A 25,904-nucleotide genomic window follows, 5' to 3' on the forward strand; every position below is an offset into this window, starting at 1 on the left:
ATTAAAATGCTTAGTTATAAATTTTGATAGTGAAAATATACACATATCTAACATTACTACACTAATCTAATTTTAAGTTCAGTTATTACATTAAAGTAAACTTTTTTAGCAACATAACTTGGGTTTTCTGTTAATTATGATTGAATAAACGCAAAAAAATCGGAAAGGAGTGAAGTTCCAACATGGAGGTCAACTTAGAAAGCAGTGTTCTGTTTTTCAAACAATCTTTATATCACAGTGATTTTTTTTTTTTTAATAAATATTGGTTACGATACTTTGTATAGTTTTTGTAAGTTAGTTTGTATGATTTAATATTTTATTTTGGTAACATTATGTTTTCTGACAAGGTAAGTAGAGTAAAGATTATGTGTTTATTTTAACTGTTTTTTATAACAATTAATTTATTTTGGACCCAATCTTAGACTTGCTTATTTTAAATATCTCTGGATACCTGAAAACGTTATTAGCTTTTGAAAAGATCTATTGAATAATTTTACCCCCAAAGCACCTAAAATGATTAAGTAATAATTGATAAATTAAAATTGCTGTAGCAATGTAAATTTTAACTATGATTTAAATTATTGTTTTGTATAAAGTTGCAGAATAGGGTACGTGAGCGTGTCAGGACAAGATAAATAAAAATTGCAAAATATTATTGTTCATAACGATTACAAATTTTATCTTTTCAAAAGTATTACATAGTGAAAACTTGAAGCTTCATGAAAGGTGTACATAAATTCACACTCGTAAACCAAAGTTTTGAATAAACCAAAGTTTTGGAATAAAAACTTCGCAAAAAACTAAACTAAGTTATCTAAAAACAAATTTTAGCTGATAAGAAACTTGAACTTTAATTCATTTAGTTTTTACAATATACTATTAACTAATTAATTTACTGATGCATTGGCAGGTTGGGCATCCTCTTTCATCAAGAACATTTCCATTTTCACAAAAAATCATACACACGGGCCCACATATTGGTTGACCTTAAAGCAAAATATAACTGTGTTAATTTTATATTCTGTTTGATAGATAAAAAAGAAAAACATTCTTACTATTACAAAGACAAGTTGGACATCCATTCACGTCAAGTACATTTCCATATGGGCAATATATATCGCACACTGGTTCGCATATTGGTGGATCTTAATAAAAGATAATAAAAGACATGTTTAAAAGTTGTGTACATTTACGGAATTGTTTTCCGTTATTTGTACGGAAAGTACCCATTTAACAAAATTAAACGGAAATTTTCCTTCTTTTAAAATAAATTTTGAAACACGGAAATTTCCGGTCGAAAAAGGTTTTATAACGGAAGCCAAAGTAAAATTTTTGCATACAAACTTGTCATATTAAAAAGCAATTTTAGATTTTTTAGCTAGCATGTTTTTTAAATATAACCAATTCTAGTTCTAAGTTTATCCAAAGTATCTAGGTTTTAACATACCTCATGCAAACCACTCTGATATAATTTCGATAAAAAAGCAATTACTCAAAAGTGCATAACATAAAAGAATCAACGAACAAAGTTCTCTGTTGAACAAATTAAATGGTTTAAAATCTCAAGTAAGAAACAATTGCACAACCATAGAGTGGTATTTTTTATTAAAAGTAATTATTAATAACGTAAAAAAAAAAAACTTTCCATTATTACATTATTACTCACAAGAAGAAAATATGCTCTCTTACAAAATTTACTAGTCTTCCTTCTAAACACCAACACTTTGTTCATAATATGTCATCATACACTTTACAACAGGATGAACTAGAATTATTAAACACCGGTCTTAATTTTGCTCTACCGCCAGTATTTATAAAAAAGACGGAGGTTTTCGCTCAGTTTGATAACATTGCACAGCTTCTCATTACTCAACTTAGAAGCAGTGATTCGGAACCTCAACCTAAAAGCGAACTTTCTTATTAAGCGAACAATTATGTATATAAATACACACTATCTGAAGCTTGTCTAAGGAAACACAAAACATTGAAGAGACTAAAGAAAAATGAAAGCATTATAATCACAAAACCAGACAACGGGAATATATTTATTTTTATAAGGTTGACTATGTTAAATCTTTAACTAATATTATGAGTGATAAAACTAAATTTAAGGAATTAAAAGACGATCCAATTATTAAAAGAGAACAATCTTTACAAGGGTTAGTTATATCAACTTGTTTTAATTCCTTTATTTTAATCTTTTGTTGAGGCATTAAAACAAGTTGGTATAACTAACAAATATATAGTTTCCTATGATGTTAAAAGCTTATTTACTAATATTCAACTTAATTAAACAATAACATAGCTACGGATTTAAACTTTAAAGATGAAACATGTTTAAAATGTTTTTCTAAAGCTCAGTTCAAAAAATTACTTCAAATCTCAACATCCAGTTCTCATTTCTTATTTAACGGGAAATATTATGATCAATTCGAAGGCGTTGCCATGGGTTCTCCTTTAGCGCCAATTTTAACTAATATTTTTATTAGGTTTCACGAACAAAAATAGGTAAGTAATTGCTCATCCTCCATACCGATTTTCTATAAACGTTATGTGGATGATATTATCGCTATTTTTAATTCAGAGTTTGAAGCTCTGGAATTTTTTACACACCTTAATAAACGACACAAAAACTTAAAATTTACTATGAAGCAGCCGTGGTGCAGTGGTAGCGTACTAACCTCAGAAACAAAGGATCGGTGGTTTAAACCCCACCTCTAGGCAAGTTTTGCTACATCGGTTGGGAAGGAGGCGTGAGCTTTCTTAAACTTAATCAAATGCTCATCCCCGGTGGTCTGTAATAAGACCGTAACGACTTCTTGGGGCATCTAAATAAAATTGAAAAAATAAATTAAAAAAGAACAAGATATTCAAATTTCATTTTTAGATCTTCTTATCAATAAGTCTGTTTCGCTTTCCACATCAGTTTATCACAAAAAATATATATACGGGTCTTTTACAAAAACTTTCTAGTTTTGTTCCCTATTGTTATAAAATTAGTCTTATGCGTTGTTTAATTGATAGAACGTATAAAATCAACAACACATGGCTAGGATTTGATTAAAACATAAAAAATCTATCTAATGTTTTAAAAAAATAACCAATATCCACCTAAAATAATTGACACTGAAATTAAATTATTTGCTCATAAAAAGTTAAATTTATTTGTGATAAACTATTGATAACCATAATATAAGATACTATAAGCTTCCATTTGTATCCTACAACTTTACTCAAACTTTACGATATCTAAAGTTAATAAAACCATTTAAAAATATAAATATATATATATATATATATATATTTATATATATATAAAGTTAATAAAACCATTTAAAAATATATATATGTATATATATATATTTATATATATACATATATTATTTTTATTTTATAAATAATTTTTTTTTTTTTTTGTTATTTACGGTATCATAATTTGTATTATAATTTTTATTGGTTTGTAACAATTCTATTTGTCTGTTAATATTTCTCTGCAATGTTTTCAAACTTTGATTTTATATTCGTATCCAGAGTTTTTAATTATAACTTTGTCTTTTGAAAATGTAGTATGCTATCTACGAAACATGTTAAGATTAAAAAATATAGTTTTTTTCTTTAATATATATATATATATTTTATATATATATATGAATATATATATATATATATATATATATATATATATATATATAAGTAAAGAAAAAAAATAAGAGATAAAATTTAAAGAAAAAAGGTTATATAACTTATCAGAATTCGAATTTGAGAAATAAAAAAAGTACTTATTAAAATATATATATATATAAATATATATATATATATATATATATATATATATATATATATATATATATATATATATATATATATATATATATATATATATAGTATACTTAAATGGTGTTTACTTAAAATTACATATATATATATATATATATATATATATATATATATATATATATATATATATATATATATATATATATAAATATATATATATATATAAACATTTTTTTTCCCTCGTATTAGTGTAATAGTTATTGTATCAAATAACTTTTTGTTCGAATATCAATTCTACAACTCTTTGCGTTTCTAAGAAATTCTATTGTTTCTGTGCGATGTTTGTCGGAATATCTCATAATGCCTTAAAATGATTTTTTAGAACACAAACTTTACGCTATTTGCAACAGTAATATAAAAATATTAATTAAACAAAATAGCACAAAACCAAGTATGAAAAAACTGTCAGTTTATTCTCGGTTGACTCTCCGGTTCAGAAACTGCTGAACATTATAGCAAAAAACAAAGTTTTGTTTCAAAAACAAGCGGCTCCGTTTTTGACAAAGCTCGGCTGCACAACCTGCCAAAAGTGAAATCACTTGGCGTAGAAGTTTAGATCGGAATGAAAATATCTAAAGAATGATCCAATTATAAAGTTTCTCATTATGGCGAAGTGAGAGAAGAACAGTTAAGTACAATACGTAAGAAAATATTTGGTTACAAAAAATGGGGACTTTAAGCTGAATTAAAGATAAGAAAAGAAGCTAAAAAAGAGACTCTTTTAAAAAATACTTTAAAATCTTTAACGCGTGAGAAAATTGTAACAGCAAACATTTTCAGAACTGCATAAAAAATTGCAAAACAATATTTACGGGTTCCTGATACTAAAGGTCTTTTTGTGAGTATTATTCTTGTCTTTATAAGCGTCAATTTTTTCAAAATTTAAGATTTAAAAATAAATTTACTACATAGTTGTTTGATTCACCAGGAACACGCCATATCTGTAAAACGTCAACACGTGTTTTACTTTCTGGGACCAGTTTAATGTCTGACTCTATACAATCAGCTAGCTGGTATAACGATGCAGCAACATGGTTACAACAGCCAACTACATCAGCTTTTCAATTGTATTTAGCATAAAGTACTTTACCAGTAAACTGCCACGTGTGTAAAAACGTTTGAATTGTTAAAGTATCTCAGACGCAACATTACACTTTGTAACAAACAAATTTATAGATGCTTTTACATTTTTACAAACTTTTCAAACAAGCAATAGCCAAGAGTTTAATGCTTTTCGGCTCTTATTTTGCAGCTATCAATATATGTAGTCCCCTTAACAAAATAATCCTTAATAAAATTGTGAGTTATATTTGGCTAAAATAAATGCCTCTTGTTCAAGTTGAAAAACTGTTGTTTATAGATACCTCTCCATTGAGCGCAACAAGTTCATCAAGTTTATGTTCACGAAAAACAGCTTTAGATGCCGAATAACAGCTGGGAAAACAGCTAGCATTCGTTTTGTTTTTTTCTAAATTAAAAGAACTCATCTCTGTAGTAAAATCTACTTCAAAAAAAAAACTTTATTCGGATTGTTTAGATTTAAATGAATACAACTATCACAATGCATTGCGCATTTGACAACTTGCAGGAAAGGTCTATTGCTACATTTTTGACATGTAAAAAAGGTAAAGATCTGCCAACTTTTCTGCGAGAAAAAAAGCATTGCATATATATATATATATATATATATATATATATATATATATATATATATATATATATATATATAGATAGATAGATAGATAGATAGATAGATAGATAGATAGATAGATAGATAGATAGATAGATAGACAGATAGATAGATATAGATAGATAGATAGATATAGATATTAAGATGTAGTTCATATACAGTCATGCGACATTGAAATGGAAACACTTTTGAAACTTGATTACTTTTCAATTAAACAACATTTAACGATATTATTTATATAATTTAATCACATATTTAAAGTAGTTAGCAGAAAAAAAGATATATGTAAACAAAGCATTTTACAAAAAAAATCAAAAAAATATTAAAGGACGTATTTTATTATTGGTACAACTTTGATATTTGTATAGAATGATTAAGAAATTATTAGAAAAGAAATCAATGAAAGTTTTAATAACCACCATTAGTAGAGTTAAAAGTAACGAATAACGTGGCGAGAATCAAACGAAAAAATGATTTTAATGGAAAAAAAGCTGAGCGTTGACATCGACCATTAAAGCTAAATTTATGTCAAATTTTTCAGATGAAAAACTTATTAATAAAAAGACAAATTATTTATACACCAATTTTACTGCGTTATTTAGATAGTTTAAGATATCAAGAAAGTCAATTAAATGTTACATTGACAAAATATTTGATTTAAATAAAGTTTCAAAAGGACATGAATTATCACCTTGAGCAATCGAGAAAAGGTTTGCAAGATCAAAAATGCTTTACGGATTTATTAACAAAAACTGGACAAAAATCATTACAACTGATGAAAAACTATTTTACCTTACTGATTGTGATTAAAAATCCTAACATATTTACATAAATAAGTATCAAAAAGCACTGATAGTACTCTATTATAAAAAGAAAAATTTTCCAAAGTCCATCATGGTATGGGTTACAGGGTTTATTTAATAATATAAAAGATATATGGTGGAACAACCTTCAAGAACTAATAAATTAAGCTTGATGTCCAGGTCTAAACATTGTAAACTTATCTATGATAACAAAGGTCCTCAAATTGAACATTTAAGAAAAAAAAATTTGGAATAAAAAAAAACATTGCTTTTTAAATATGTTTTCATTTGTATTTGTATTTGTTTCCGTGTATATATTAATGTAAATATCTGTTATAAAATATTTATATCATTTTTGTATTCACATTTGTTTATACTTAGATAAGAAAGCACTCGAAGGTGTAAGAGTTAAAAAGTTAGTTGAAAGTATTTTAACTAATTATTAAGTTCATTATTTATATTTAGAACAAGAAGAAATAAATTTTTTTTTTTTTTTTGAAATTATAAAACTGTTTATACTTTTTAAATATATTTTATAAATATCTTTCGAAGTAGATAATCTTCAAAAAAAAAAAAAAATGATTCAAGGTATTGTACTTTGGTTTTTAACAATTTTTAACTTAAGAATAAATAAAAAATTAACTTTTTTTAAAAATAATAAAAAGTATTTCATTGATTTCATATTTACTTTTTTAGTGATGACAATGGACCAAATAGGTAAAAGCTATTTAATTTATAGATTACTAACTTTTTGTTATATTATAACAGTTATGTTTTATAAATATTTTTAGCTTGCTAAAGGTTAGACCTAAGTATGTATCTTTATAAATAAACTTTAAATTTGAATTTTGAAATGGTTTTATATTAAATAAAAATAATAATTTGATAAATTAAGTTTTCATTATAGAACAGAGAAGATTTATTGGAATTTGATTTTAAAGAAGTTGTAAAGATTTTCAATTATTTAATAATATAAAAAAATCTAATTTTAAATTTGGGAGTAATGTTTATGCCGTCGTTGGCATATGGCGCCAACGACGGCATAAACAGGAAATTCGTTTATCACCATTAGATTGACAAATCAAGCTAGATTGATTACATTGGACTTTAAAACCTCTGTTTGTATCATACTTCGATTTAAGTTTTTGTTTCTTGTAGGTTTTAATTTATTTATTTAATTTAATTTATTTATTGCTCAAAAGAGTTTTTAACTTTATTCAGAGTTGTTTGGCCTTAGTTAAATCACTCATATTGAGTAACAACTTTAAGGTAACCATTGCACATAAGTGTTTTTTATAATTTATTACTTTGTTAAATATTAAAATCTTTCTTTACTCAAAAACTTTTTGTTTTTTTGTTGTTTTATTTAGATTTAGAGTTGACTCGAAATGGAAAAAAAAGGAAAGACTGCATTTTTGTGTATTTGGATTGATTTACTTATGTTTATATTTATTATTTAACCAATACATATTACTTAAAGATTTAACTATATCTATATTGTAAATGTATATAGGGGAATATAATATAATTATATTATTATGTGCTTGTATATACTTTATCAAAATTGTTAATAATTTTTTTAAAATTTTAAAATGTTAAAATTTTTTTAAAAGTGTTTATTACTTTACTAATTTATTATTTGTTCATGTATTTGCTGTTAAAATGAAATATAAATCACAGAAAATTTTATATTTTTTATGTAAATCAAAGAAAATTTGTTTACAGAAAATATTTTCAAAAACAATCAATTCTATATCAAATACAATCAATTCTACATATATAATATTTGCTAGTATAAATTTGTTTAAATTTTCATATGAACGGAATATAAACTGCAACATTACTTTTATTTACGGAAACTAACCGGCAGCTGAACTGCTGCAACCTTTTCCATTTTATAACGGGAAAAACTTGTTTAATTTAAACGGAAGTATCCGTTTATTTACGGAAAAGTTCCGGCAGCTGCAATGACCAAACCTCGCGTAGTTTAACGGGAAAAACCCATTGTATTTTAACGGAAAAATCCGTTTGTTAAAGGAAACTTCCGTTTACATGCGATGGATTTTTCCGTAAAATAACGGGTAGTTTGGTGATCGGCAGTTGCCGGAACTTTTCCGTAAAAATTGCGCTATTTTTTTAATGGTGTCGCATGTTAAATCAGTTGATTGTCATAAACTGAAACTTAAATTTAAATAAAAATCATACCATAATTTTTATTTAAATTTAGGTTTTAGGATAGCTGTATTCTCTCTTTTTTTTTATTTTTTTATTATTTAGTTGTTTTATTAAAAAATTTTAAACTTTTTGCAGATTAATCGAAAATTGTAAAACAATTACTACCCTCTCCGCCATAAGAAGCAGAACCAAAAATAAATTTTTCATTTAAAGTTGCTGCTGGGGTGTTTTTTTTCCGAGGAAGGTTGGGGAGGGGGAGAAGCCAGCACCCTACTTCTTTTACTCGTTAAACTTTGTCTACTTTGTTCTACAACTTGCATACTATTATTTTAAATATAAGAGATTTAGAAAGAATTACCATATAAAAAGTAATTCTTTTGGAGGAAAATGCTCGCGTCTCTACAAAATTTAAGATGCTACTTTTAATTTAGAGAAACTTCACGCAAAGTGGAGAAATTTACAAAGGGAAAGAATAAGCTGTCGGATCATGCTAAGAACAAGTTCAAGGAGTATGCTCTAAAGGTGGTATCTTTGATATTGCCCATCAAGAGGCGTTGGCCATGTTGGAATTAAAAAAAGGCAAGGAATTTCTTATGAAACAATAGCAAAATAATCAACCAGGCTTTATACTTGGAGTTGATCTAAAGTTAGCTAATATTGTGGTTTATCCTTCTCCGTTAATTGCCATATAGAGGCCACATTACCCAGGCCCGAAAAGACTAGTTCAACTCCAAAAGGAGCGTCATAACCCGCTCTGCGGACCGAGAGTAAGGTGAGTTTGGGAAGAATGAAGATATATTAGAGTGAAAGATAGAAGAAATTGTGTTAGAAAACCTCATCTTTCTTTGTCGTCCATCTAAAGTCATCATCGTCAATCTAAAGTTAGCTTGAGTTGAAGAAAGAAAACTACAAAAAGAACTTGCAAAAAGAAACCATCAAATTGAAACGGAATGCTTAGGCTCGTTTGCGTTTAGTTTTTATTGTTGCTCTTAGAAAAGCACCAGCATTAAACATTTTTATAATTCATTTGGTCCTTTTCTTCCTCTTCCTTTGTTCTTAGAGACTAAAGATGATGAAGATGAGGACAATGATGAAGAGAAAAACACATGCAATGAAGAAATAGAAGATGCGCTGCAAATAGGCATTTATACTTCTCAAGAAACTCATAGCAAAAGAATAAAGCGCGGCGTTCAAAAAATTTTACCCATGAAACTGTTGTTGGATTGATCTAATGTATCAAAACAGAAACGTCATTCGTATACTTAAAGCTACCTTAGAATGACAAAGGTTTTTCTGAAAAAGTGTCCAAGAAATTTTTAAACCATTTGTGGTATTTACGTAACCATTATTGGTAACGTAACTAACGAACAATTTACTTTGGTTCAAAAGTTATTTGACCGATAGAAAACAATTTATAGTGTATGAACAAAAACAAACATTCCCGTATGCCGTAACCAGTGGGATTCGCCAGGGCTCTATTTTTGGACCATTGTTGTTCCTAATGTACATTAATGATTTAAATTTAGCAACAGACCTATTACATTGAATTCTTTTTGCAGATTTTTGTAGATGACTCCATTCTTTTTTATTCCCACAGAGATATTAATACACTATTTGAAACAACAAACGAATAATTATCGAAAGTTAATGAGTGGTTTATAAGTAATAAACTTTCTCTAAATGTGGATAAAACCAAATTTATTTTGTTCCACAAAGTGAATGAATCAAAAAATATTCCCATCAAATTGCCTAATCTAATAATTCATAACACAAACATTAAAAAAAAAAACTCAGTAAAATTTCTGGGCGTAATCTTAGGTGAACATTTACATTAGGGTTTACATATAAAATTTAATAAAAAATAAAATATCAAATTTAGCAAAGATATATAGGACGAAACCATTTTTAAACAATAATTATTTAAAAAGTTTATATTTCTCTTTTATTTATTGTTATTTAATTTATTGAAATAAAATAAAAAATTAAAAAAATTGTACTGTAATCAAAAACACGCGTGCAAAACAATTTTTGGAGCTAAAAGAACTGTATCTTGTGAGCCTCTTCGGCATATATTTGGAGCATTAAAAATAAATAAAATCAACTTCAATCAAATTTTAATGTTCATGTATAAAACAAATATAGGATTATCTCCTGAAATATTTCAATCTTATTTTGACAAAACAGTTCATAAATATCCAACAAAATTTTAAAATAACAACTTTGTTGTCCCAAAATATAATTCAAAACTAACTTCATATTCAGTTCTTTATCGTGGACCTTACTTGAGGAAGGTGATAATTCATGTCCTTTTGAAACTTTATTTAAATCAAATATTTTGTCAATGTAACATTTAATTGACTTTCTTGATATATTAAACTATCTAAATAACGCAGAAAAAATTGGTATAAAGAATTTGTCTTTTTATTTATAAGTTTTTCATTTCCTTAATTATGGTATTACCTCTATGGCGTTTGCTAATTTATTTACGTTACTTTCGTGAAGTATACTAATTTATTTATGTTATTTTTATGGTGTATATTAATTTATTTACTTTTTATTTTTAAATCTTACCCCCATAACATTTTAAAGTTACGTTACGTCTTAATCGGTTACAATTGGTAACAAGGTTACATTCTCTCCCCTATAACATTTTCAGGTTACATTACGTATTGTAACGTAAACGAGATTCGTTACGTTACGTGCAAAATGTCCGTTATTTTTACGTAACCGAGACGAAAGATTTTACGTAATGATACGTAAAATTGTAACGTAACAATACGTGCAAAATGTCCGTTATTTTTACGTAACCGAGACGTAAGATTTTACGTAATGATACGTAACATTGTAACGTAACGTTACGTGCAAAAGTATAATTTTTACGTATCCGAGATGTAACGAATAGCGTATTAATACGTAACATTTTGACCTAATAAGATGTGATCATGACACCTGCGGCGGCTTTCAAATTGGCGATATTTAATTGTTATCTAGTATGCCAATAAAAAACTAATTTTTGGCCTACATTAATGCTGCAATTCACTCTTACAGCCTATTATAAAATAGCCTAATAAGAGTATACCATCGTCCAGGGAGTAAGGAGTAGACTGAAACATGTCACACAATGTATATCACATATAAACTTAAAACAAAAACCTAGGTACTAAGTATATCCTCATCATATTAAAACAAAAATCTTACCGTAGTGTAATTTTGATCTCATTAACGATAAGAGAAATTGTCATAATTGACATTATATACACGTTTTTGCTTGTGGGATAATAAAAACAAAAGAAGTGTTACGCTGATTAAACAAAAAAAATTTAAAAACGTTTTATTTATATTAAAAGTTATAACGTAATTAGATTTACAATATTGTAATTAACATTAATAATAAGTCGTTTATGTGTTGTGTATGTATATACATATATACATATATATATATATATATATATATATATATATATATATATATATATATATATATATATATATATATATATATATATATATATATATATATATATATATATATATATATATATATATATATATATATATATATATATATACGGACCCGTAACGTGAAAATTTTTAGAAAAAAGACAGATTGTAATAGTAAATATAAATTTTTCCTAATTTTGCATTTAAAAGTTGTTTGAAATAAAGAGAATATGCAAATAAAGGGGGATCGATTGCACCTGATTATCCTCCTCCCTCCTCCTCATATATATTTCAAATTTCATATAAAAATTATTGATGACGATTAGAAAAAAGCATTTAATTCAGAAGTTTATTATAACGAAAAAAATAATTAACATAGTAATAATATATTCTCTGTACATTTTGCCTTTAACTACTGTCTTTGGTAATTGAACTATCATCGTTGCAAATATCATCAAAGGCGTTACTGTCAGAATTATCATTACCAATAAATTCAGGTGCAATACTAGCCTTCTTTGGTGCCCGACTTGGTATGCCTATTAATGCGCGTTTTGCAAGCATTGATTACTGCGCGTTTTGCATGCATTGGCATTCGTTTTAATTGATCCCCAAGCGCCTCTGCCACCTTATGGAGATTAATGCGTTTTTGCAATCTTAGCTGCAGAGAATCTTTTATATATAAAAATAAAATCTACATCTTTAAAGGAATAGAATCGATAAAAAAAACATTTATCCAATTACATAATTATTGAAATCACATTAGCACAACAGTAAAACTTTTTTTTAAAATATAAATAAATTTAGCGGCAAAACACCTCGAATAATGCTCCAAATTGTCCCCAAATTATTTGACTTTGAGCGCAAGGTAAATCTCAATATTTTGTAAAAAAAAAAAAATGCTAATGTAATTATAATGGTCCAATTTCTTTTTTAGATTATTGTGTATTCTGGTTTTTTCGTATTTGTTGTTTAAAATAAAATAAAGTTTCGCAAAATTTAGTCAAAAAAATAAAACTTTATTGCGTATTTGCCCATAGTTATTTTTTTCCTAAATCTTTTTTTTTAACTTAAACAACATTTATGAAAAAACCGGAATACATAACAATCGAAAAAAAATTTGGATCATTATCACATAAGAAATTTTGTTTTCAGAAAATATTTAGCGCATTTTCCGGGGTTTTTTTCTGCTTGAGCACAAGGTAAATGTCAATATTTTTAGAACTTTTTTTTTTGTAATCGTATTGTTTTCATATTTGCTCCATATTGGGTTTCTTGTGATTTTCGTTTTATAATAAAAAGTTTTTGTACACCCCTTATGTCTAGTTTAAAAGCCGAAAAATTCAAGCATAATTTTAACTATCATTGGTAATTGTATATGTATAAATGTATTTCTAATTAGGAGTTGTTCATTAAGTACGTACGCTTTTATTTCAATCCATCTTCCCCTTCCCCTTTTTAGTACCCTCCACCTCAATAAAAGAACCTGCGCTTTTAACGTACCTACCTTTTTTTTAGTTTCGTTTCTTCTTTTTTTTATAATTGACCCCTGATTCCCCCCTCCCCCAAATCGTGTTTAGGCCATTTACAGATATAAATATAATGTTCAGACGCAATGGAGTGTTCATACATCAACTGTGTATTGTATTATGTACCTCAAAATAATACTTTTCTACCGCATTGAAATCTAAGTTTTAATCAAAAAAGTTGCAAAAAAAACTTGAGTATTAAAAATGCTTTAATATGCCGTCTTCGGATTTATTAACGATTTACGCCGTTTATAAGACTTTAAATAAGTTTCATTTTAAATCAAGCCCACTAGCAGACTGATTTTGCTATTTTATAAGAAACAGGAATTATTTGAGATTTTTTTATGTCAAAAAGAATTAAGTCTATATATAATAATTACATTGGATTGCTTGTGGGTTTTATTTAACAAAGATTATTTTCTAAACTTATAAATTTAAAAGCTTTTGATCAAATAAAACGTGATGTAACTTTATATAATCTAAATGTGAGACGCATTTAAAACACCTATAAATTATTTTGACGTTATGTTGCGTCTTAGTTTACACTTATATAAGTGTCATGGTTTTTTTTTAATTAATATTTATAAGTTAAAAAAAACCATACTGGTATTTTTTTAAACTTTTAACAATATACAAAAAATTAGTTCTAATTTTTTTTATAATAAATTTGTCACGAAAACAACGTTTCGATTCGCGAAGTTGCAACTTTGCGATTTGAATTTTTTAACAAAAAAATATTTTTCTAAAACTTTTTTTAGTTACTATTGTCTTAAGAAATGTATCGTTGAATACCATAACTCATAAATGAATTACAGTATTTAACAAATTTGTTGAATTAACAATAATGTAAATGCCCTGAATGCATTTGTCCAGACCATTGTAATAAAAAAAGTATTTAAAAAAAAAACTAACCCACAAGCAATCTAATTCCTAATATATATGATTTTTACTGTAACCGTATGGCACGTGACGTTACGTATTTAGTAAAAATTCATTCACGAATTTAACGCGTCACAAATTTAATTTATTTTACGTTACTTTACGTCTATCTTGATACTTGTTAGGGTGTAACCAATTAAGACATAATGATACGTTAAAAAAATCCATTTACGTCACGTAGTTTAGTTACGTCTTGAATCTGTATTTATTAACGTTACGTTACGTCTTATTTGGTTACACTTTATAAAGTTAAAAAGAAAACTAATTGAGACGTAACGTTGCGAATTGAGAATTTTTTTTTTTTTCGTGACAAAGTAACCAATTGAGACGAAGCTATTTTACAATAAAAATAAAATAAAAGATGATTTTTAGCAATACGGCAATATAAAACAAATATTTACTGCATTATCAAATTTATTTACTTAATATTAAATTAAAAGTTAGAGAATGTAACCTTGTTACTAATTGTAACCGATTAAGACGTAACGTAACTTTAAAATGTTATAGGGGTCTAACTTTTGATTAAATATTAAGTAAATAGACTTGATAATGCAGTAAATGTTTGTTTATCGTTACCGTATTGCTAAATACTATCTTATAATTTATTTTTATTGTAAAATAGCTTCGTCTCAATTGGTTACTTTGTCACGAAGAAGTATATAAAGTTTCAATACGCAACGAGACATCTCAAATGTTTTTTTTTAACTTTATAAAGTGTAACCAATTGAGACTTAACGTAACATAACTAAATCTAGATTTGAGACGTAACTAAATGTCTCATATTTTTTTAACGTTATGTTACGTCATTATTTGTTACACTTTAAAAAAAGACGTAATGTAAGGTTAAAATTTTTATATTTGTGACGTATTTTAATTGCGTTAGCATAAGTAAAATACGTCATTTAAGAATTAAAACGTTTTAATTTTTAAATGTTTTACGTTACCGTAAAATGAGGTGACTTTGACCAAATTTAAAATCTTTTTTTTTTTCAAAATTTAATTATAAATAATTAATATGTTGATATAACTTGCATTAGATGTGCATGATGCCAAAGAAATAAATAATTAAAATAAAAAATAGAAAATGTTATATCTTTGACCCTCTTTTTTTAATTTTAAGTGTGAGTCAAAGTCACCCCTATACTGGTGGTGACTTTAACCACCTTAAAGAAAATTATAATCATTGATTAAAATCATTTCATATTTTACACATTCACAGATACATGGATATTAGGTGATATGTTGTTAAGGCAAAAAATTATTAAAAACAATAGCATGAAACTAAGTTACAAATTTATTCAAGCATTTAAATCACAAAGAAACCTTATTAATATTTAAAACTCAAAAAAACAATGGATCAATCATCAAACTATCAGTGCTAGAGTTATTCAATAGATTATCTGTAATTATTTGCTGTTCAAGAATGGATACATTGCTGTTCAAGAGTGGGTACATTGATTTTTATAACAGTCATTTTTTTTCTTGTCTTATTTGTATTTATAGCTGCTTGCATATTAACTACATCAATTGATGATACACTTTTTCCTGGGACAACAGAGACTTTATGTCGCTTTTTATTATGGGGTATATGATTATCACCTCAAGCTTCAACTAAATGTTGTATGAAAGAATCACTGACAACGGAAAAACCAATTTCTACTGTGACATCTTTATTTCTAAATGTTCTTTTAGGAAGTCCATCTAGCCACTTTCCTTCAAAGTTGTTAATATTTTTCTCTGCTGAGCTTTCATTGGTCGAAAATATGCAACATCCAATGGCTGCATTAAATGCGTGGAATTAGGAGGAAGTGCAATAAACTTGGTATTGTTTTCTTTACACAAAGACAGTACATATGTATTTATATGTGACGACAAATTGTCTCCAATTAGAACATGCTTTCCAGAAGTTTTTTTTAGTTCAGGTAACAATAAAGATTTAAACCAATCTGTAAAACAACTGGAGTCAATCTATCTACTCCTTGAGCGGTTATAACGTGCTCCTTTTGGTCCATTTTCTGTCCAAGTTGTCCACATCGAATCAGCTTTATATACAATATATAGAGAAAAGATATGCCCTTCTGCATTACCAAAATACACCCGCCAATTAATTATCCGCTTAGGATATTTTGATCCTCGCTTTGTTATTACTAGTTTATTACCAGGGTCATCGGTTAAATTAATTTCATCGTAATTCCAAATGCTTGATGGAGGAACCCTGCCAGTTCAGGAGTGATGTTATCATAAAAGTTATTAGTAATAACAGTACCTACTTCTGCCTTCTTTCTTTTAATGTCACTTGCAAATCTAACACTTAACTGTTTATTTCTCTTAAGGAATGATTTTACCCATTCAACACCAGACATATTTATTACAAATTACCTATTAAACATTCCTTTACGGTCTGCATAAGACTTCACAATATTTCGTAAATCATAACAGTCAACTGGGAATCCAAAAGAAGAGATAATTATAACATAGTTTGCAAAAATTTCTTCTTCAATTTCGCTAAATATTGTGCAACCACCTGGTTTTTTATTATGTATACCTTTCATGACTTGATCTTACTCTTTCCTTAAATTTTGATTCTTTAAAATTTTCTTTAAATGACAAAGAATTGTCACCTATTTTACTTTTATAAGTATTTTTTTTATAAGTAGTTTAGCTATTTAAATGTAATGGTTTTTGTAAATACGTGAGAATGGGGCTCGGTGATAAAGCTAAATAAGTCTTTTTCTTGCCCCGCTAATATTTATTTTTATTTATATGCTTCAAAACTGTATATATATATATATATATATATATATATATATATATATATATATATATATATATATATATATATATATATATATATATATTATTTTGTTTGTTTGTTTGTTATTTAGGTGCACCAAGAAGACCAAACGGTCTTTTCACAGAGCACCGCGGAAGTGCATTTAATCAGGAAGTTCACGCCTCCTTCCTTACCGTAACACGAAAATATGTCCAAAGCTCGTTTTGAACCTGGATCGACTGCTTTTAAAGCAAGTGCTCTAACCACTGCACCACGGCCGCAATAAATATATTATTAAAAGGCAAAATAAACAATAAGCAAAACAAAACAAAAATCTAAATCTAGGCTTGGGACGTAACTAAAATACGTCTCAAACATAAATTTTTTTAACGCTACGTTATAATTTGTTACACTTTAAAAAAAAAAAAACTTGATGTTAAGTAAGAAAAATTATATTAGTGACGTATTTTAATTACGTTTTTATTCTTAAACATTTTTGGTTATCTCGATTGTTATACTTTTAAAGGGAATAAGTACCTTAAGGTACTTATTACCTTTAAAAGTATAACTAATCTTAAGCAATCTAAGCTTAAATTGCTAAAGTAACTTAAGTTATTTTAACTTTTAAAGGTACTTTTTTTATATGTTTTTTGTTACGTAACTGTTAAAGCTTTAAAGTTATATTTACCTTTAAAAAATCTTTTTTAAAAACTAATCAAGAAGCGTGGGTTCATTTCTTTTTAAATTCATTTTAATTACAATAGTTTTGACAAACGTGTTATTAGGTTTTCAATAACCAAATACATATATAATCAAATATATACATAATATTGTTAACAAAACAATTTTGTTAAATATCGTTAAAATGTGTAAACTGAAACGTAACTTAACGTTAAAAAAATCTATATTTGAGATGTATTTTAACTACGTCTCATATCTAGATTTTGATGCGTTACATTACGTTTTTTTTTTGGTCAATACTACAAGCGTAATACTTTACGAGTTTTTATAAACTCACAAGCAAAAAATGTATATAAAATGTCAAGCTTTCTTATGGTAGCAATTAACATATAGTATATTAGACTTATCAATAAGCTTATGCCAATTAAGTGTATAGTTTGCACTTTCTGAGCAATACCTGACTACACCCTCTAATTTATCTTTCTGACATGACTTATTTACCAAGTCATGGATTTCTTTTACATCTCTCTTTATATATAGCTCTCCCTTTCTCTACATATGGCTCTCTCTCTCCATATATGTAAATTACATATAAAATACAATTAAATTGAAAGATTCCACACGTTACAATGTTAAGTGTCATTAGGTCAAAATGTTACGTAACGAATCTCGTTTAGGTTACAGTACGTAACGTAATCTTAAAATATTATAGGGGAAAGAACAAAGAGTGAAATTAATCATAGATTTAATAAACTTCTTACCAAAGACGAAGAGCAGAAACAATATATTTTACAATTAGTTCACAAATACCAAAGCAATATTCTGATGTTTCTAAAAACGCTTAATAATGATAAAGGTCTTTAAATAAAAAATTTAAAAAACTTTGATTTTTAAAGTTATCAACCTTGGTAGTTCTACTCAAAGCAATTCATAGTTGCATTGTTTAAGTTTAAACCTTAACGAGAACAGTTTTCCAAACTTAAGACAAACCTAAAAGTATGTTTAGTTATCCATGCTAGTTCCAACCATTAGCTATGTATTTTAAAACTGTTACCCACCTCTGTGGAACATAGGCTATTATCTAAATCTTCAAAATGAAACAATTTTTTAAGACTTTGCTCCTATTTACAAACGAAGCACTACCAAAGTCTTGGTACATGTCTCAATTTAAATCCTCTCAATACTAGTCATAAGACTACCGAGCGCAAACAAAGCATTAAATGATTTCCCCCTTCAGCAAAAGCGTTTCCACTAAAATTCAACATACAGCATACAGTCATACACAACATACAACATACAGTCGTAGCACAAAGGTTTCCTGGCTCAGAACTAAGTCGTTTGAGGTTCGTTGTCGGCTCTAGCCCGAATTTTCAATATTGGCAAAGAAAGAGGCGTGAACATCCTGGTTTATAGCTCCTCCGAGGTGTTCTGCAATAAAACCCATTAGGTCTTCTTGGAGCATCTTAATAAATAAAAAAAAAAATAATAAAAAAGGAGATCTTTTTTTAACTTTACCTGACTTGCGATTTCTATTGCATCACAAGCTTTGCGAGATTTTTAACAGAAGTACAAACAAAATAAGTTACCGTTTTATGGTAAATATTATAATTATTATTAACTCGCACAACCAGGAAGTTTAGCGCAGTAAAAATAACTTTAATTTTATAAACTGTAACTGTATTAATAAAGCTACATGTTTATTAGGAAGTGGCTAACTAAAAATGCCGTTTATAAAGCAACTTTTACGTCATATGACGCCACAGAAAAGTCAAACATTGATTACTAAATTGATGCTAATAAAATTATTAGCAAAATCTCATTTGAGCTCAGATCGGCTAACAGAATAAAATTTTAAATTAAGCAGATATAAAAACAATGCTAAACTTTCTAAGGAAGTCTGGAAACTTAAGGAAGCAGGTATAAAATCTGAAGTCAAATGTAACATAATTAAAACCTGTCAATCTTATTTTCCATTCTCAAAAAAATGTAATATTTGCTTAAATCAAAAATATTTTATTAAAACATTTAATCAAAAATTAATGTTAAACGAAAAAGCGAAATGGTTTCTTCTTCTTATCTAAAAGAACTTTTGTTTTTATTGATATCTGTCAGACTAGTTATGATGTAAAATAGAGATTCTTACCATTACAACGACAAGTCGGACATCCATTCACATCAAGAACATTTCCATACTTACAAAATATTTCGCACACGGGTCCGCATTTTGGTTGACCTAAATAAAAGATTGTTGTTTGTAATCGTGAAAAAATATTTTGTAAATCAAATAAAAAATGGTTCTTACATATTCCCATCAAGTCAGTACTTTTATTCTTGACACATGTTAACTCGTTGCCACACTTTTTATTATTTAACAATATCCCTCCACATACTTCACCAACCGCCTGAGCGCATACGTCACAACAACCACAAAAGTCTTTAACTGTTCCAGCTATTAATAAAAAAGTGTTACTGATTTATACATTACATATACATACATATTTAAAAAATCTTATTTATACATAGATTATCCGCCATTTTTCAAATTACAATTAGATAATATGAAAGAATAAAATTTACAGTCAAATTTAGGATAATTGATAATGTGTCCTAAATATAATAAATTATTGTTTATTTTATTGTGATTTTTATAAAACCGTCGTAAAAACATTCTTTGTTTAAACATTTTTTTATTACCAAATTTATTTTAGAAAATCCATTCTAAATCCGAAAATCTATAAATTTTGATCGTCATTAAAATTTATAGATTTTGTTTCTGCTTACTATTTTTATTTTATATCGTGGCAAAAGCAAGTTACATTAAAACTAATTTTCATTAAAAATGAGCAAGGCGTTTATAAAAATAAACTTTTTGTTTACACCTCAAAAACAACTCGGCAATTTCTTATCTATCTAAAAGTGCGCTTTTTCACCTTTTTTGTGAGCCGACAAAAAAATCCCAACCAAAGCTTTGTATTAATGCAATTCACCATGGTGGCTTACCTTTGCGTCTAGTCGTGATGTTAAACAATAACAACCTCGACACTAATTTAATTAAAAATGCATAATTCTCTACCCAACCGGCACATCTAGTTTCACTTTCGAAATTAAAAACCTGTACAGACCCGTGTTTGTCACGACCAGGCGTAAACCAAAAACACGTGTATATTGCGGGGAATTTTACTCTAGTTTAAAATATGTTTTTTGAGGATTTAAAATCAGATTTTAATGTTGCGTGCTTTTATCAGTGGTTTCACATTCCTTACGGAAATTTATTATAATATAATATTACGTTTCTGTACGATGAAACCATTAATGCTGGTATTTTTGGTAAATTGTATTTTTGATAAATGCTATTTTTGGTAAATTGTAGTAGTTAATTTCACAGAATGAAAACCGTTCTTGGCACATGTTATTCTTTTTGTTTTAGAAGGTTTTAAACACGCAACAGAAAAGAGCGTAACTTTTTTCTGAGTTGTGCCGGCTGGGTTCCTGGAAATATGAAAAAAACTTTTCCTTCTATAGGTGACAAAATTTGCGCTATAATCTGCTTGAGATAAAAACTTTTAAATTTAAATCTTTTCAAAATTAATAAAGTTTACCTTTACATCCCTCTGGTGCTTTGCATTTAACCACAGCACAATTAATGCAAGTAAGTGCAGTTGAAGAGTAGAAAATAGAGAAAAACAGACATAAAGTAAAAATTAGCTGAGTCATTTTGAATCAGTTTTATTTTTTTTTTTAAAGTAATTTTCCTGTCAAAATGATGAAAGAACTTTAATTATGACTAACAACATATTTAAAAGAAAAAAGTAAAAAAAAAAGATCTTGCAATTTAATTTTCTATTGAATGTCACATTTACCGAAGATTTCGTCATAACTAGTATATTTAATTTAAAATACATATATACAACTACCCAGTGTATAATAAACCTTTTATACATAATAGGCATCATGATAAATGTTATAAGTAATAAAAAATCTATTTATGTAAAGTAAAACAAAATGTGTTGATTAACTATCTTTGACATCAGTTACAATCGATCATAAACGTTTACAGTAAAGTTTCGCGGTAAAATCACTTTTACAAAGTGTCCCCATTTAATATAAGGATAAATATACCCAAGTCTCAAATTCGATATTAGACACAAAAAATGGCTTGGGCAATCCATGTTTAAAGGATTTTATAATTTTCTTGTGAAATAAAAACATTATTATTTAGTAAAGTACAAGTTACGTAACTCTGATGAGTTCCAACAATCTCTGCCACGTTAAACAATTATTTAGGAAGTACGGCGGATACTTCCTAAATAATTGGTACTTCCTAAATATTTGCCAACAAATATTAGATATTTCTTTTGGCAAATATTCAGAAAGTAACAATTATTTAGGAAGTACTTCCTCGTCAATATTGCTTTTGGATGTCTCGAATTAATAACTATATTTGCTGATACATTTTTAAACAAGATATTTAAGAAAATATTAATGTAAAACACAAAACAAAATAAAAAACTGACTTTAAAATTGCGTTATTATGCAACTAAACTGTATTGAATTAAACAATTGTTGATTAGCATAACATATATTTAATATCAAAAGTGTAAATATGAAAAGCATACATTAACAATTCTAAAAAATGTTCGCATTAGTTGTTTTTTTATTTATTAAATATTTTTAGACTATATATATATATATATACACACACACACACACACACACACAGATATATATATATATATATATGTGTGTGTGTGTGTGTGTGTGTGTGTGTGTGTGTGTGTGTGTGTGTGTGTGTGTATATATGTATATATATGCGATGCGGTAGTGGTGTAGTGGTAGAGCGCTCGGCTCATAAGTGAGAGGTTCTGAGTTCAATTGCCACCACGTCCCTGGTAGTACCGTGCTCAACTTGTTTCTCCGCGCAGCGGCCTTGTGAGTCAAGGTTGGTGTTTCGGAGTTACGGAGTTGAGAGAGGGTTATAACCACAAGTAGCCTCTTCATCTGTAGTGACCCTCTCGGCCTTGGGGAGGTAAACTGCAAAAAAAAAAAAATATATATATATATATTTTCTTTCATTATTCTTCTTTTCTTTATTCCTTTTCTGAAAAGCCGTATGGTATAAAAATAAGCAAAACTAGTGAGCAAATGCTCATCTAAACAAGCTATAGAAGATATAAATGGTTTTCATTTTAGGGACGACGACACGGGTTTTAAAGTAGAGGGACATAACAGTCAATTTCTAAAAAAAGTCCTTTATATCTGGAAATTTCTAAAAAAACTGATCCTTTAGAAAAAAAGTGGGGATGGAAAGGAGTGCTCCCTGCCCCCTCCCCACATTCTTTTCCTTCTTCGGGTATCTTGGGTTAGGGGGGCCAAGGGGATTTTATTTAATAGATTGTACCGAAACATAGGACCTTGGTTTAAGAAAGAGATTTTAGTAGCGGAATAATAGCTTTTGGGTTAAATGTATTTGAATTTTGAAAATCTGGTCGGGTATAATTGATTCGTTTTTTTAAAAAGTGAACTATTTAAGATTGTTGATACTTTTTTTTATCAAGTTTGGACATGAAAGTAAGAATATAGTTAGGGTTTAGTTTAAATACATATAGAATATTGAATTCATTAAGTAGCGTTTGTGTGTGTAAAAATGATCTACGTTTGAGACATTTCTTATAGCCGGTTTTTGTTTACTTAGCAATTTTTTACTTTCGTTGCGTTAAAGCACCAAACAACGTTTGCATCATTTAAGTAGCAACCAATATGCAAAAACTACATATTTTTCAATTGACTTTTACATTGAAACAACGTTTTTTAATATTTTATCTTTAACTACATTTATGTGGTCAACAACTATAAACGAAAAGAGTTTTAAGTAAATATCTGATTTTTTAAAAAGTTGATGTAGTAATGTTTATTCAGTTTTATAGATACTTAAAGATAGTTTGTTTAATTTAAATCTTTGTGTTATATTGTCTAGTTTTTGTCTAGATCTGGAATAAAATAAGTTATTATCATCTGCAAGCAAATTTGAATTTAAAATTTGAAAAATGTATCTGAACCGCTTATACAAATGTAAAATAAAATTAGTCATAGAGTTGATCTTTCAGGAGCACCACATTAACTGAATTATTATCAGGTTTTCCTCCATCATATATTATATACAGCTGCCTACAAGCCAATCACCTATAAGCCAATCACCTACAAGCCAATCACCTACAAGCCAATCACCTACAAGCCAATTAGCTTTCAAACTATTTACTTTTTATACCATAATCTTTAAGTTTGAAAATTTAGAATTGATGACTTATTCTTTCAAAAGCTTTACTTAAATCAATAAATATATCAATGATATCCACTGTGCCCCTACATCCCCTACTTGTCATCATCAAATGATTTATATTATATATTAGGCGTATTATATATTATCACGAAATATGTATGATCAACTTGTATCCAAAATGTTTATGGTAAAGAATATTATTTACATTAAAAAAAGAATAAAATCTGTTATACATAACTTGCTTTAATATTAGAGAAAAACGAGAATTGAGACGGGTTGATAATTGGCAACATCAGTAAGATGTTGCAGATTTTGTTGCTGATCAGTAAGATGTTGCAGTAAGATGTAACAGATTTTAAAATTAAAGCAATTTATGCAATTTTTAGGTTTTCTTGAAAATCATTAAGTTAATAATATGTAATAACTAATTATAGTTTTTTTTTATTAATTTGATCACAACATTACTACTTATACCATCAAACTCTAAACTTTTATTTGGACTTTAATTTTATTAGTTTAATTTTGTGAACTTTTTTCATCAGCGAAATACATATATAATAATGGTAAAATACATACATAATAATGGCAAAATACATCATATAATAAATTGGGCTTAACCCAATTTATTATATTATGACGTAGTTTATACTTTAGTTTATATTATACTAGGACTTTTTGGATTGGATGTGTAGTATTCCGATGTGCAATATTGTTTTATCGTTATTTCCAAATAAAATAATAAAAACATTAATTAGTTTTGCGACTTTTTAAAATATTTTCTACCTAGAAATATTTTTTCCTTAATAATTACCCTATATTTTATTTATTGCATAAATCAGTAATAAATAAGTATTGACCTTTGTTTATTACCGTCATTGAAGTATTTTTTTCATGCCTTAATTTCAAACGATAATATTTACTTGCATTCAAAAAAAAAAATTAAGACTGAAAATTATCAACTTTTTATTTAAACATGATAGTGAAAAAATTATTTCATTGACATAAAGTGAAAAGTGTAAAAAATAAACAGATTTATATCTAAAGTGTGCTCTATATTGACTCTTTGTTATAAACATTTTTTATAACTTTAACAATGGCGTTTTAAGTTAACGTAATATTAGCCGTATTTCTATTTGTAAATTTTCATGAAATAGGAGTTTTAATGATTTTCATAAATTTTAAAATGTTCATTTGAACAAAAGCATTAAGGACATAAAAATTTCACTAATTAAAATTAAATTTCATTCTTAATTTCTAATATATATTCTGTAGTAATTTACAACCTTGTAAATTACTAATTATATACCTTAAAACGAACTTAATGATAAACCAGTAGTTAAAATAAATGAAGTAGTTTTCAGAGGTTTATATATATTATATATATTCAAACAATTGCAACTACTGAATAAGGTTTAACATTGCCATGAGGTTCTTGAGTAAGATTACCTGGTTAAATGAAGACTATACTTGTTTAAAAACAAGTTCGTTTGTTTTTTAAAGTTAACATGTATTGCAAGAATGGCATTTAAAAAATATTACCCCAATGTTTTATTTTCAAACGTTCTTAATTTACGGTATTTAATAATTATGTTAAATAATTATGTGTTACGTAATGTGTTTACATAGTTTATATATGTTTGTATTATGACGTTTCCGTATTTTAAAAGTGGTGTTGCTTGGCAATGTATAGAGCATGTTATTCGCATGTATTCGCATTGTTATCCATGCTAGTCAAGCGTTACTTTTAAGTTGTGGTTTTACT

General features: G+C 27.2%; 1 protein-coding gene and 1 long non-coding RNA gene across 2 annotated transcripts; one reads left to right on the forward strand and one right to left on the reverse strand.

The window, feature by feature from the left end:
• Positions 1-636: 636 nt before the first annotated feature.
• On the reverse strand, positions 637-21,621 carry LOC136075507 (antistasin-like). Its single transcript, XM_065788885.1, has 6 exons — positions 21,465-21,621; positions 20,168-20,314; positions 20,009-20,098; positions 1,056-1,145; positions 897-986; positions 637-814 (listed from the first exon to the last, which is right to left on the reverse strand). The coding sequence occupies exons 1-6, from the start codon at positions 21,577-21,579 to the stop codon at positions 801-803; spliced, it is 546 nt and encodes a 181-aa protein (XP_065644957.1). The 5' UTR covers positions 21,580-21,621; the 3' UTR covers positions 637-800.
• On the forward strand, positions 7,154-7,915 carry LOC136074924 (uncharacterized). The gene is made up of 2 exons (XR_010635564.1): positions 7,154-7,599; positions 7,701-7,915. It is a non-coding gene; the product is annotated as an uncharacterized LOC136074924 (long non-coding RNA).
• Positions 21,622-25,904: the final 4,283 nt, after the last annotated feature.

Source organism: Hydra vulgaris, chromosome 01 (genome assembly GCF_038396675.1).
Source record: "Hydra vulgaris chromosome 01, alternate assembly HydraT2T_AEP".
Taxonomy (NCBI): Eukaryota; Metazoa; Cnidaria; class Hydrozoa; order Anthoathecata; family Hydridae; genus Hydra; species Hydra vulgaris.

What these genes read in the sequence shown, in the direction of transcription:
- LOC136075507 (XM_065788885.1), bottom strand. Translation starts at nt 21,579, where the DNA reads ATGACTCAGCTAATTTTTACTTTATGTCTGTTTTTCTCTATTTTCTAC. An exon ending in TACTGACTTGATGGGAATAT is followed by an intron (nt 20,099 to 20,167) that starts GTAAGAACCATT and finishes TCTTTTATTTAG; the next exon opens with GTCAACCAAAATGCGGACCC. An exon ending in TCCGACTTGTCGTTGTAATG is followed by an intron (nt 1,146 to 20,008) that starts GTAAGAATCTCT and finishes TCTTTTATTAAG; the next exon opens with ATCCACCAATATGCGAACCA.